The following is a 12,172-nucleotide window of genomic DNA, read 5'->3' on the forward strand; positions in this document are numbered from 1 at the left end:
CTCCCAAAGTTTTGGGATTATAGGCGTGAGCCACTGCGCCTGGCCTGTTTTTTGTTTTTTAGTCTATCACTAAGAGTCATATGGGTGTGTTTCCTTTTGATTTAACACTTGTTAATCTTTACAGGTATGGCCAAACTGGCACTGGAAAAACTTTTACAATGGAAGGTGAAAGGTCACCTAATGAAGAGTATACCTGGGAAGAGGTATTTATTGTTTATAATATACTTTTATCTCTAATGTGGCTGAAATTTAACTGTATAAAACTTGTTTGAGGGTCTCTGTCTTGAAATAGAGAAGATCAAAATACCTATGTCAAAATGAACTTAGGATAAACCACTACTACAGTAAAATTAAAGTGCATGGTATGACTCCTGTTTAAGAAACAGCCTCAATGGAAGAGGAAGGACCAATATATATGGCACAGTTATGTCATAAAAAAGGGGTCTATTTACGACAGAATGGTTGGAGCAGAATATTGTAGAAAAGTTGGAATATGAGTGAGGCTCGAAAGCAGGCAGGGCTTTGTACTGTAGGAATGGGTCTCAAAGTTAGCATGGCCAGGGGAAGTATAGTACTTTATTCATGATGATCTTAAGTGTTCAATAAATTAAGATGAATGTATTGTTTAATATTGCAGAAAGCATATACTACATTTTACAAAGATTTCCATGAATTTAAGTGAGTTTAATAACTATGGGAGAGAACCAATACTGGAAGAAAGTTGAAAGAAGAACAAGACAAGTTGAACAAGAGCTGAAGTGTTACAACTTTTTATAAAAAGTTTAGTTTTAAATTTAGTAATGTGTTTAAATTTAAATGAGTTTAATAACTAGTTAATTGGCCGGGTGTGGTGGCTCATGCCTGTAATCCAAACACTTTGGGAGGCCAAGGCGGATGGATCACCTGAGGTCAGCAGTTCGAGACCAGCCTGGCCAACATGGTGAAACCTTGTCTCTACTAAAAATACAAAAACTAACTGTGTGTGGTGGTGCATGCTTGTAATCCCAGCTACCCGAGGGGCTAAGGCGGGAGATTCACTGGAACCCAGGAGGTAGACGCTGCAGTGAGCTGAGGTGGCACCACTGCACTCCAGCCTGGGCAACAGAATGAGACTCTGTCTCAAAAAACAACCAAAAAGCTAGTTAATTTTCCAAAAAAAAAAAAAAAAATTATTTTATTTTTTTTAATTTTAAATTGATGGGGTCCCACTGTGTTTCCCAGGCCAGTCTTGAACTCTTGGGCTTCAGGAGTCCTCCCAACTCAGCCTCCTGAGTAGCTGGAATTAGAGGCACATACTACCTTGCCCAGCCAGTTTTCCAAATTATTGAAAGTTGGGTAGAACCTTTTTTCTAGTGGTTACATAATTGAGTCATTAACTTACTTTACATATATGGATAATAAAGTTATGAATTGTAACCATAGGGGATATGGAATAGGCTTAAAGCATAGTTTCATTGGGCAGAATTATTGAACTTGGCTTTTTTCTTTTTTGAGATGGAGTCTCGCTCTGTCGCTCAGGCTGGAGTACAGTGACTCAATCTCGGCTCACTGCAACCTCCACCTCCTGGGTTCAAGTGATTCTCCTGCCTCAGCCTCCTGAGTAGCTGGGACTACAGGTGCACGCCACCAAGCCCGGCAAAGTTTTGTATTTTTATTACAGATGGGGTTTCACCATATTGGCCAGGATGGTCTTGATCTCCTGACCTCGTGATCCAGCTGCCTTGGCCTCCCAAAGTGCTGGGATTACAGGCGTGAGACATCACGCCTGGCTGAACTTGGCTTTTTTTTTTTTTTGAGACGGAGTCTCACTCTGTCACCCAGGCTGGAGTGCAGTGGCCAGATCTCCGCTCACTGCAAGCTCCGCTTCCCGGGTTCCCGCCATTCTCCTGCCTCAGCCTCCAGAGTAGCTGGGACTACACCTCGCCCGGCTAGTTTTTTGTATTTTTTTTTTTAGTAGAGACGGGGTTTCACTGTGTTAGCCAGGATGGTCTCGATCTCCTGACCTCGTGATCCGCCCGTCTTGGCCTCCCAAAGTGCTGGGATTACAGGCTTGAGCCACCGCGCCCGGCCTGAACTTGGCTTTTTAAGTAGATAGGTTCCATTGGTTTCTATGTAATGCTCAGGCATGAAGATGGCTAAGAAGTGTGACAGGTTTATGGAGGGTGTGAAGACTACTATTGAACAGATTGTTGTAAATGGCTTCTCTAACATTAACTTAGTTGTTTCTTTTTTTTTATTTTAACTTGCTTTGCCATACTTATGTTTAAATATATTATAAAGGAGGCCCATGTATTTTAACTGCCACAGTAAATGGCATTCTTCCTTTATATTAGTCCTTATTATAATTTCAGGATCCCTTGGCTGGTATAATTCCACGTACCCTTCATCAAATTTTTGAGAAACTTACTGATAATGGTACTGAATTTTCAGTCAAAGTGTCTCTGTTGGAGATCTATAATGAAGAGCTTTTTGATCTTCTTAATCCATCATCTGATGTTTCTGAGAGACTACAGATGTTTGATGATCCCCGTAACAAGGTAATTCAGTCTTTGAGAATGAAATGTCTCTGAATTTTAACATGTGAGGCTTTGAGAAGTCAGAGAGAGAGAGAGAGAATGTGTGTGTGTGTGTGTTTTAACCAATCTAATGGATGTTCTTTTGGTATTTTGGTCAGAGAGGAGTGATAATTAAAGGTTTGGAAGAAATTACAGTACACAACAAGGATGAAGTCTATCAAATTTTAGAAAAGGGGGCAGCAAAAAGGACAACTGCAGCTACTCTGATGAATGCATACTCTAGGTAAGAAAGCCATAGTCTCTTTCCTAGCCCCATTTTGTTTTAAGAAGAATTAGGACTTGGAGAAAATCAAATTGGGGTGGGTCAGGGTATGAGTCACGTACCTAGAGTTTGTGTTATAAGGAGGGGTCGTTGGTGATTGGCTTGAGATTTATAGGGAAGGAACCAATATTGGAAGAATGTTGAAAGGAGAACAAAGATAAGTTGAACCATAGCTGAAGTATTAAACTTTTTTTTTTTCTTTTTTGAGACCAAGTTTCGCTCTTGTTACCCAGGCTGGAGTGCAGTGGCACGATCTCGGCTCACTGCAACCTCTGCCCACCAGGTTCAAGCAATTCTCCTGCCTCAGCCTCCTGAGTAGCTGGGATTATAGGTGCCCGCCACTAGCCTAGCTAATTTTTGTATTTTTGGTAGAGATGTGGTTTCACCATGTTGGCCAGGCTGGTCTCAAACTCCTGACCTTAGGTGAACCACCTGCCTTGGCCTCCCAAAGTGCTGAGATTACAGGTGTGAGCCACCGCACCCAGCCTAAACTTTTTTGAAGTAGAAGAATCCTTTTATTCTAGTGACATCATATATGGAAGCCCAGGATAAAATGTGGCTGCTATAGTTGATTTTAGAATGGGATGCTCTGAGGCTTACCTCCTTAAGCCTTATGAAGGGGTCCCTGAGGCACTTTTGTGGAGCCCCCTACTGATATTAGAATATAGTTTGAAAACCCTTGCATTTAATAAGGATTAGAAGAAGTCAGGTCTTTTAAAATGGCTTCATTTTAATGTGGGAGACAGATGGTCACTAACACTGGCTTTCATGGGTTGAAAGGGATGATTTTTTCTCTCTAAATATCTTTTACTGAAATATAAAAATTCCTTTTTAAAAATTGTTTATTTTCCTCTCTTACCACTCTATTCATTGAAATATAAAATGCCTGTCATAAATTTACATAAGTTAGGAACTCCTTTTTTCTTGTAAAGACTCCTACAGGACAAATTCCAAATTCTACAAATATAGTTTACTAAAACAAGTGTTTGTGTGTGTGTGTGTGTGTGTGTGTGTTTATGGTCTTTGAAGGAAACATCAGAATGTGACAGAAAAAGCAATAGATTGGGAATTAGATATTTGTGTGTAGTCTCAGTTTCACAGTTAATTCAGTATGTGACTTCAGGTGAATAAGTGAATTTATCTGCATATTAGTTTCTCTGAGCTACAAAATTATTGTTAGGATTGGAAGTCTTATTTCTTTGCTGGCTTGTAGTTGAAAATTTCTATAAAATGCCATATCAATTATAGTTGCAACTCTAAAAAAAGTTTGCATTTAAAGAAAGAAGAAAAATGTAACATAAAAGTGATTAAGATCATGGAATTTTGGATGATTTCAAAATTTTAATTAAATTTGCACTTAATGGCTTTCCAATAAAATGGAAATTTTATTCTGTGGTTGATTTATGACTTAATTTCATGTAGAATTTTGAGAACTGAAGACTAGTTAAAATTTCTTTAGGTACATTTCACTAAAGTATAAAATTTCTATTTTTCCTTTTTTCTTATATGTAGACTTGTATAAAGGTCACTTTTTATGAATGTATGTGACAAAGAGGAGAAGCTAATATTCAGTTTTCCCAAATTAGAGCTAACTCCAATGCTTATTTGTATTAATTGCCTAATCTGGATTAGGAATGGGTAGATAATGGTCGAAAAATATGAGATGAATATTATTATTATTATTATTATTATTATTTTTTTTTTTTTTTTTGAGACGGAGTCTTGCTCTGTCACCCAGGCTGGAGTGCAGTGGCCGGATCTCAGCTCACTGCAAGCTCCGCCTCCCCGGTTTACGCCATTCTCCTGCCTCAGCCTCCCGAGTAGCTGGGACTATAGGCGCCTGCCACCTCGCCCGGCTAGTTTTTTGTATTTTTAGTAGAGACGGGGTTTCACCGTGTTAGCCAGGATGGTCTCGATCTCCTGACCTCGTGATCCGCCTGCCTCGGCCTCCCAAAGTGCTGGGATTACAGGCTTGAGCCACCGCGCCCGGCCTATTATTATTATTATTGTTATTATTTTTATTTATTTATTTTTTTTGAGACAAAGTCTCTCTCTGTCCCCCAGGCTGGAGTGAAGTGACGCGATCTCGGCTCATTGCAAGCTCCGCCTCCCGGGTTCATGCCATTCTCCTGCCTCAAGCCTCCCGAGTAGCTGGGACAACAGGTGCCCACCACTACGCCCAGCTAAGTTTTTGTATTTTTTAGTAGAGGCGGGGTTTGACTGTGTTAGTCAGGATGGTCTTGATCTCCTGACCTCGTGATCTGCCCGCCTCGGCCTCCCAAAATGATTACAGGCGTGAGGCACCACGCCTGGTGGAGATGAATATTATAATTCAGATCTATAGTTTGCATTTATGCTTTTCCTTGGATCTTCCTCCTTTTCTGTAATTTTAAATAATTTAAATAATTTTTATAAAAATGCTACTTGGCTGGGCGCGATGGCTCACGCCTGTAATCCCAGCACTTTGGGAGGCCAAGGCGGGAGGATCACTTGAGGTCCGGAGTTCGAGACCAGCCTGGCCAATGTGGTGAAACCGCGTCTCTACTAAAAATACAAAAACTAGCTGGGCATGGTGGCGTGTGCCTGTAATCCCAGATACTTGGTAGGCTGAGTCAGGAGAACTGCTTGAACCCAGGAGGCAGAAGTTGCAGTGAGCTGAGATCGAGCCATTGCAATAAGTCTAGCCTGGGCAATAAGTCTCAAAAAAAAAAAAAAAAGATACTTAATTTTTTGTTTAAGTAACATGAAAGTACAAAGAAGAAAATTGAAACTTACCAGATTCTCTGTCAACTGTCAATGATATTAACAAACATGATAATGTTCACCAACTGCCATTGGATACAAAAAGAATGTCTTTGGTCATCTGTATAATTTTTTTTCCCCTAAGATAAAAGCAGAGTATTTGGTTTTTTTTGTTTGTTTTTTTGCTTGTTTGTTTTTTTTCCCAAGACAACATCTTACTTTGTCACCCAGGCTAGAGTGCAGTGACTCAGTCATGACTTACTGCAGCCTTGACCTCCTGGGCTAAAGTGATCTTCCCACCTGCGCCTCTAGGGTAGCTGTAACTGTAGGAGCATACCACTACGCCCAGCTAATTTTGAAATTTTTTTGTAGAGATGGCAGTCCCACTATGTTGCCCAGGCTGGTTTCGAACTCCTGGGTTGAAGTGACCCTCCTACCTTGGCCTCCCAAAGTGTTGGGATTACAGGCATGAGCTACCACCCCTGGCCTGAATATCAGTATTTAGCATAAGGTAGACTTTTGAACATTTTATAATCTAGCAGTGATTATCTTGTAGTGTTTTAGTAATCATGCTGTTTACTATTTCTGCTGTTAGGGGATAGGAGTCACCTATTTCTGATGACAGTCTCAAAGCAGAGAAGTGTACTTGTGCATGTACACAACAGCTGACATGGATGGGGAGGTGGAATAGTAAACTAATGCCTTGCCTGGTACTATTTGAATTTATGGTAATGACATACTTCAAATGGTTCTTATGAATAGCAGATTGATTGCAAGCCATCTCTTCTTGACATACCAGGCAAATGTTTCGACCCCATCCACATCCAGCTTTCAGAGGTGCCTCAGGATTCTAAGTCTTTTGGAGTTTTTTTTCAGATAGCTTCTTATTGATGCCGCTTTTGCAGGCAGTAGATAGGAGAAAACAAAATCCTAATCACTGTTCTATCCATCGCCTATCTTCCAGAATATTCTTGATATCTCCTGTCTGATGTTATCTTTCTCTACCCATGTGGATTTAGATCTTCCTTTCCTGTTTTCAGTATTTCAGAAGCAGGAAATGCTGTTTTACATTATAATGACTGGGCAACTTGATATTGTTTTCTAGTCGTTCCCACTCAGTTTTCTCTGTTACAATACATATGAAAGAAACTACGATTGATGGAGAAGAGCTTGTTAAAATTGGAAAGTTGAACTTGGTAAGCATCCACCTTAATACTACTGTTTCACTCTTAAACACCTTATAGAGCAGCTTGAAATTTTGCCCTTGAGACAGTTTTTGTGGTCACTGGGTGATTAGCTTTCTAGTGGGAGAACAAATTTATTAATTACAGAAAAATTATTTTGCTGGCTATTTAATACATTATGTATACTATAAGAATGAAAGTCTTTGAATCCAAATCCAATAGACTCACTTTTTATTTTTATTTTTGAAATTAAAGGTTGATCTTGCAGGAAGTGAAAACATTGGCCGTTCTGGAGCTGTTGATAAGAGAGCTCGGGAAGCTGGAAATATAAATCAATCCCTGTTGACTTTGGGAAGGGTTATTACCGCCCTTGTAGAAAGAACACCTCATGTTCCTTATCGAGAATCTAAACTAACTAGAATCCTCCAGGATTCTCTTGGAGGGCGTACAAGAACATCTATAATTGCAACAATTTCTCCTGCATCTCTCAATCTTGAGGTAAGCCCTTTGAAAGCAAGCTGCGAGTGTAGTAGCTGTAATTCTTATTTAGCTATTATATATTTTAAAAGTTTATTTACTAGGCTGGACATAGTGACTCATACCTGTAAACCCAGCACTTTGGAAGTCCGAGGTGGGTGGATCACTTGAGCTTAGGAGTTCGAGACCAGCCTGGGCAACCTGCCGAAACCCTGTCTCTACCAAAAATACAAAAAATTAGGTGGGTTTGGTGGTGCACACCTGTGGTCCCACCTACTTATGGGGCTGAGGTGGGAGAATCGCTTAAGCCTGGGAGGCGGAAGTTGCACTGAACTAAGATCATGCCACTACACTCCAGCCTGGGTGGCAGAGGGAGACCCCATCTCAAAAAAAAAAAAAAAATATATATATATACATATATATATATATACACATATATATATATATACACATATATATATATATATACATATATATATATACATATATATATATATATATATATATATATGGTGGAATAAAAAAAGTTCATTTAGTAGCTTCATTCTTTTTTTTTTTTTTTGAGATGAATCCCGCTCTTATCCCCCAGGCTGGAGTGCGATGACGAGATCTCAGCTCACTGCAACCTCCACCTCCCGGGTTCAAACGATTTTCCTGCCTCAGCCTCCCAAGTAGCTGGGATTACAGGCGCCTGCCACCACACCCAGCTAATTTTTGTATTTTTAGTAGAGATGTGGTTTCACCTTGTTGACCAGGCTGGTCTCAAACTCCTGACCTCAGGTGAACCGCCCGCCTTTGTCTCCCAAAGTTCTGGGATTACAGGCGTATGCCACCGCGCCCTCTTCATTCTATGCTATAATGTAAAACAATCTGGAGATTGCATATGAACATATACAGGAGGACACTCCTGAAGAAGTTATCTTTTTCCTTCCTTGCAGAGTTTTTAACCTTAAAAAGTCAGTTTCTCAATGGCTTTTTCCACACAGTCTTCAAAGAAAATTGCTGTGGTCATTAGCAGTGGGTGGTATATGGAGATTTAATTGAGGACTTAGGAGCAGGTAAAGTGAATGCTCGCTAGTGTGGTAAGGCTGCTTAGAGAACACTGAAGATGGCGTTGGATGTGTGAGAACAGAGAGAAAAACCAAGAGAAATAACAAAGATGGTAAAATGTAGTCTTATTTTATTGCTATCATCTGCCTTAAGTGGAAATTTTATTTATTTGTTTATTTATTTATTTATTTTTAGAAGTAGAGTCTCATGCTGTTGCCAAGGTTGCAGTACAGTAGCATGATCATGGCTCACTGCAACTTAAATTCCTGGACTCAAGTGATTCCCCCAACCACAGCCTCCTGAGTAGCTAGTACTACAAGTGTGAGCCACCAGGCCTGGCTAAGTTTTGTTTTGTTTTGTTTTGTTTTAAATAGAGACGGAGGTCTCACTATGTTTCCTAGGCTGATCTTGAACTCCTGGGCTCAAGGGATCCTCCTACCTCAGCCTCCTGAAGTGCTGCGATTTAGGCATGGGCCACCTCGCTTGACCTAAATGGATTTTAAAAAGCTTTTTTAGGCCGGGCACGGTGGCTTACACCTGTAATCCCAGCACTTTGGGAGGCTGAGGTGAGTGGATCATCTTAGCTCAGGAGTTCAAGACCAGCCTGAGCAACATGGTGAAACCCCGTCTCTACTAAAAAACACAAAAAATTAGCTGGGCGTGGTGGTGCACGCCTGTAATCCCAACTACTCAGGAGGCTGAGGCAGGAGAGTTGCTTGAACCCAGGAAGTAGGGGTTGCAGTGAGCTGAGATTGAGCCACTGCACTCAAGCCTGGGTGACAGAGCGAGACTTTGTCTCAAAAAAACAAAAAAGCTTCTTTAAGGTCTCCAACTTCCCCTTCATTAAAAAAAAATCTTTATTGAGATTTAATTCACATATAAAATTCACCGATTTAAAGTATATTAATTTAATAATTTTAGTATATTAACAGAGCTGTCCAACCGTCACCGAAATCTAAGTTTTGAACATTATCGTAACCCCAGAAAGAAGGCCTGTACCCATTGAAAGTACTTTTCCATTTGCCCCACTCCCAGCTCTAGGACACTACTGCTTTTTGCATCTATGGATTTGCCTGTTCTGGATATTTCATATAAATGGAATTATGTAATATGTAGTTTTTTTGTGACTGGCTTCTTTCACTTAGCATAATGTTTTCAAGGTTCATCTGTGTTGTAGCAGCAATACTTTATTCCTTTTAATGGGTGAATAATATTCTATAGTATGGAGTGCAATGGTATGGTCTTGGCTCACTGCAACCTTTGCCTCCCGGGTTCAAGTGATTCTCCTGCCTCACCCTCCCGAGTAGCTGGGATTACAGGCGCCTGCCACCACGCCTGGCTAATTTTTGTATTTTTACCAGAGACAGGGTTTCACCATGTTGGCCAGGCTGGTCTCGAACTCTTGACCTCATGATCCACCTGCCTTGGCCTTCCAAAGTGCTGGGATTACAGACGTGAGCCACTGTGCCCGGCTGATATAGGACATTTTGTTTATTCATCAGTTGGTAGATTCATTGAGCTTTGTGTTTTTTTGTTTTTGTTTTTTTGTTTGAGACAAACAAACCTGTTGCCTAGGCTGGAGTGCAATGGCACAGTCACTGCAATCTCAACCTCCTGGGCTTAAGTGATCCTCCCACCTCAGACTCCCAAGTAGGTGGGACTATAGGCACATGCTACCATGCCCAACTAATATTTATCTATTTATTGTAGAAACAGGGTCTCCCTATGTTGCCAAGGCTTGTCTCGAACTCCTGGACTCAAGTGACCCTCATGCCTTGGCCTCCAAAGTGCTGGGATTACAAATGTGAGCCATCATTGAGTTTAAGAATAGTCTAAAGGAAATTATCCTAAGGGTCAAGACTATGAAAATTGAAGAGAAGGGAAAAAAGGATTGAACAGCTTCCTTTTTAAAGGTTGGGCATAGTGGTCTTAATGACTAGATTTTAAAATTAGATACAACTATAAAATATTACTTTAAGTTATTATATAACATATTTTAGATAACAGAACTACATTATTCTCACAATATCTTCACTAATTGATCTTTCCTTTCTATGACAGGAAACGCTGAGTACATTGGAATATGCTCATAGAGCAAAGAACATATTGAATAAGCCTGAAGTGAATCAGAAACTCACCAAAAAAGCTCTTATTAAGGTAACTGAATTTTGGAGCATAATGTAATCTTGCTTGACAAATGTGAAAATAAGAAACTTAAGTGGGAGATAATTGTTAAACAACATTTGTAAATTGCCCATGGAAGGCTTCTTATATAGTGATTTAAACTAAATATCTTACGTGTTAACATATTTTTTTCTAATGCTAATATGTTGACTTTACCAACTTTATCAACTGAGTTGGTACTCTTAACAAAATTTTCATTTATTTACATTTACAAAATTTATTTATTTGCATTTTTGAGGTATAATTTACATGCCATAACACCCACCCCCTAATGTAAGCATACAATTCAATGATTTATAGTGCATTTACAGAGTTGTGGAATATAACCACGATCTAGTTTTAGAAAATTTGTATCACTATCCAGTTTCCCTTTGCTCCTTACAATCATGTGGCCACTGAACTGCTTTCTGTCTATAGATTTGCCTTTTCTGGAAATTTCCTATAAATGGAATCATGTAGTATTTGGTCTTTTGCATCAAGTTTCTTTTGCCTAGCATAACATTTGGGGTTCCATTTATAACATGTATCAGTAGTTTATTTCTTTTTATTGCTGAATAGTATTCAATTATATGCTGATAATATGACATTTGGATCATTTCCAATAATGCCATTGTGAACATTTCTCTACATGTCTTTTGTGTTGATGTGTTTTCTTTTCTCTTGGGTAGATATCTAGGGATTTAATTTCTGGGTTGTATAGTAAGTTTATGCTTAAGAAACTTTTCCAAGTAGCTCTACCACAGAGCTACTTCCTACAGCAGTTTATGAGGTCTGCAATTTCTCCACCTCCTTTTCAACACTTGTTTTGTTTTTGTTTTCTTTTTTTTTTTTTTGAGATGAAGTCTCGCTCTTTCACCCAGGCTGGAGTGCAGTGGCATGATCTTGAGTCACTGCAACCTCTGTCTCCCATTTTCAAGCGATTCTTCGACCTCAGTCTCCCGAGTAGCTGGGACTACAGGTGTGCACCACCACGCCCAGCTCATTTTTGTACTTTTAGTAGAGATGGGGTTTCAACATGTTGGCCAGGCTGGTCTTGAACTCCTGACCTTGTGATCCGCCTGCCTCAGCCTCCCAAAGTGCTGGGATCACAGGCGTAAGCCAATACACCTGGCTCTAGTATGGTTTTAATTAGCATTTCCCTAATGATGTTGAACGTCTTTTCTTGTGCTTATTATCTATTTGTTTTTTTTTTTTTTTTTTTTTTTGAGACGGAGTCTTGCGCTGTGTCACCCAGGCTGGAGTGCAGTGGCGCGATCTCGGCTCACTGCAAGCTCCGCCTCCCAGGTTCAGGCCATTCTCCTGCCTCAGCCTCCGAGTAGCTGGGACTACAGGCGCCCGCCACCACGCCCGGCTAGTTTTTTGTATTTTTAGTAGAGACGGGGTTTCACCATGTTAGCCAGGATGGTCTCGATCTCCTGACCTCGTGATCCGCCCGCCTCGGCCTCCCAAAGTGCTGGGATTACAGGCTTGAGCCACCGCGCCCGGCCTTATCTATTTGTTTATCTTTTTTGGTGAAATGTCTATTCAAATGCTTTCCCCAATTTTAATTGGTTTGTCTTCTTATTAAGTTGTAAGAAGTTCATGTAGTCTAGATGCAAGCCCTTAATGAGATATGATTTGCAAATATTTCCTCCCAGTCTGGCTTTACTTTTTCCTTTCCTTGGTGGTTTTTTTTTTTAAATAAAGTTTTTATTATT

The 12,172-nt window shown here is 40.1% G+C and overlaps 1 protein-coding gene across 1 annotated transcript in view; it reads left to right on the plus strand.

Annotated features, from left to right (window-relative positions):
• The window catches only part of KIF11 (kinesin family member 11), a 68,099-nt gene that overhangs the window by 13,313 nt on the left and 42,614 nt on the right, over positions 1–12,172 (plus strand). The window contains exons 4-9 of the mRNA XM_025397958.1: positions 125–203; positions 2,352–2,537; positions 2,675–2,799; positions 6,686–6,776; positions 7,020–7,262; positions 10,353–10,448. Coding sequence (XP_025253743.1) covers positions 125–203; positions 2,352–2,537; positions 2,675–2,799; positions 6,686–6,776; positions 7,020–7,262; positions 10,353–10,448 — 820 coding nt within the window. The remainder of the gene's footprint in view (positions 1–124; positions 204–2,351; positions 2,538–2,674; positions 2,800–6,685; positions 6,777–7,019; positions 7,263–10,352; positions 10,449–12,172) is intronic.

This window comes from Theropithecus gelada, chromosome 9 (assembly GCF_003255815.1).
Source record: "Theropithecus gelada isolate Dixy chromosome 9, Tgel_1.0, whole genome shotgun sequence".
NCBI classification, from domain to species: Eukaryota; Metazoa; Chordata; class Mammalia; order Primates; family Cercopithecidae; genus Theropithecus; species Theropithecus gelada.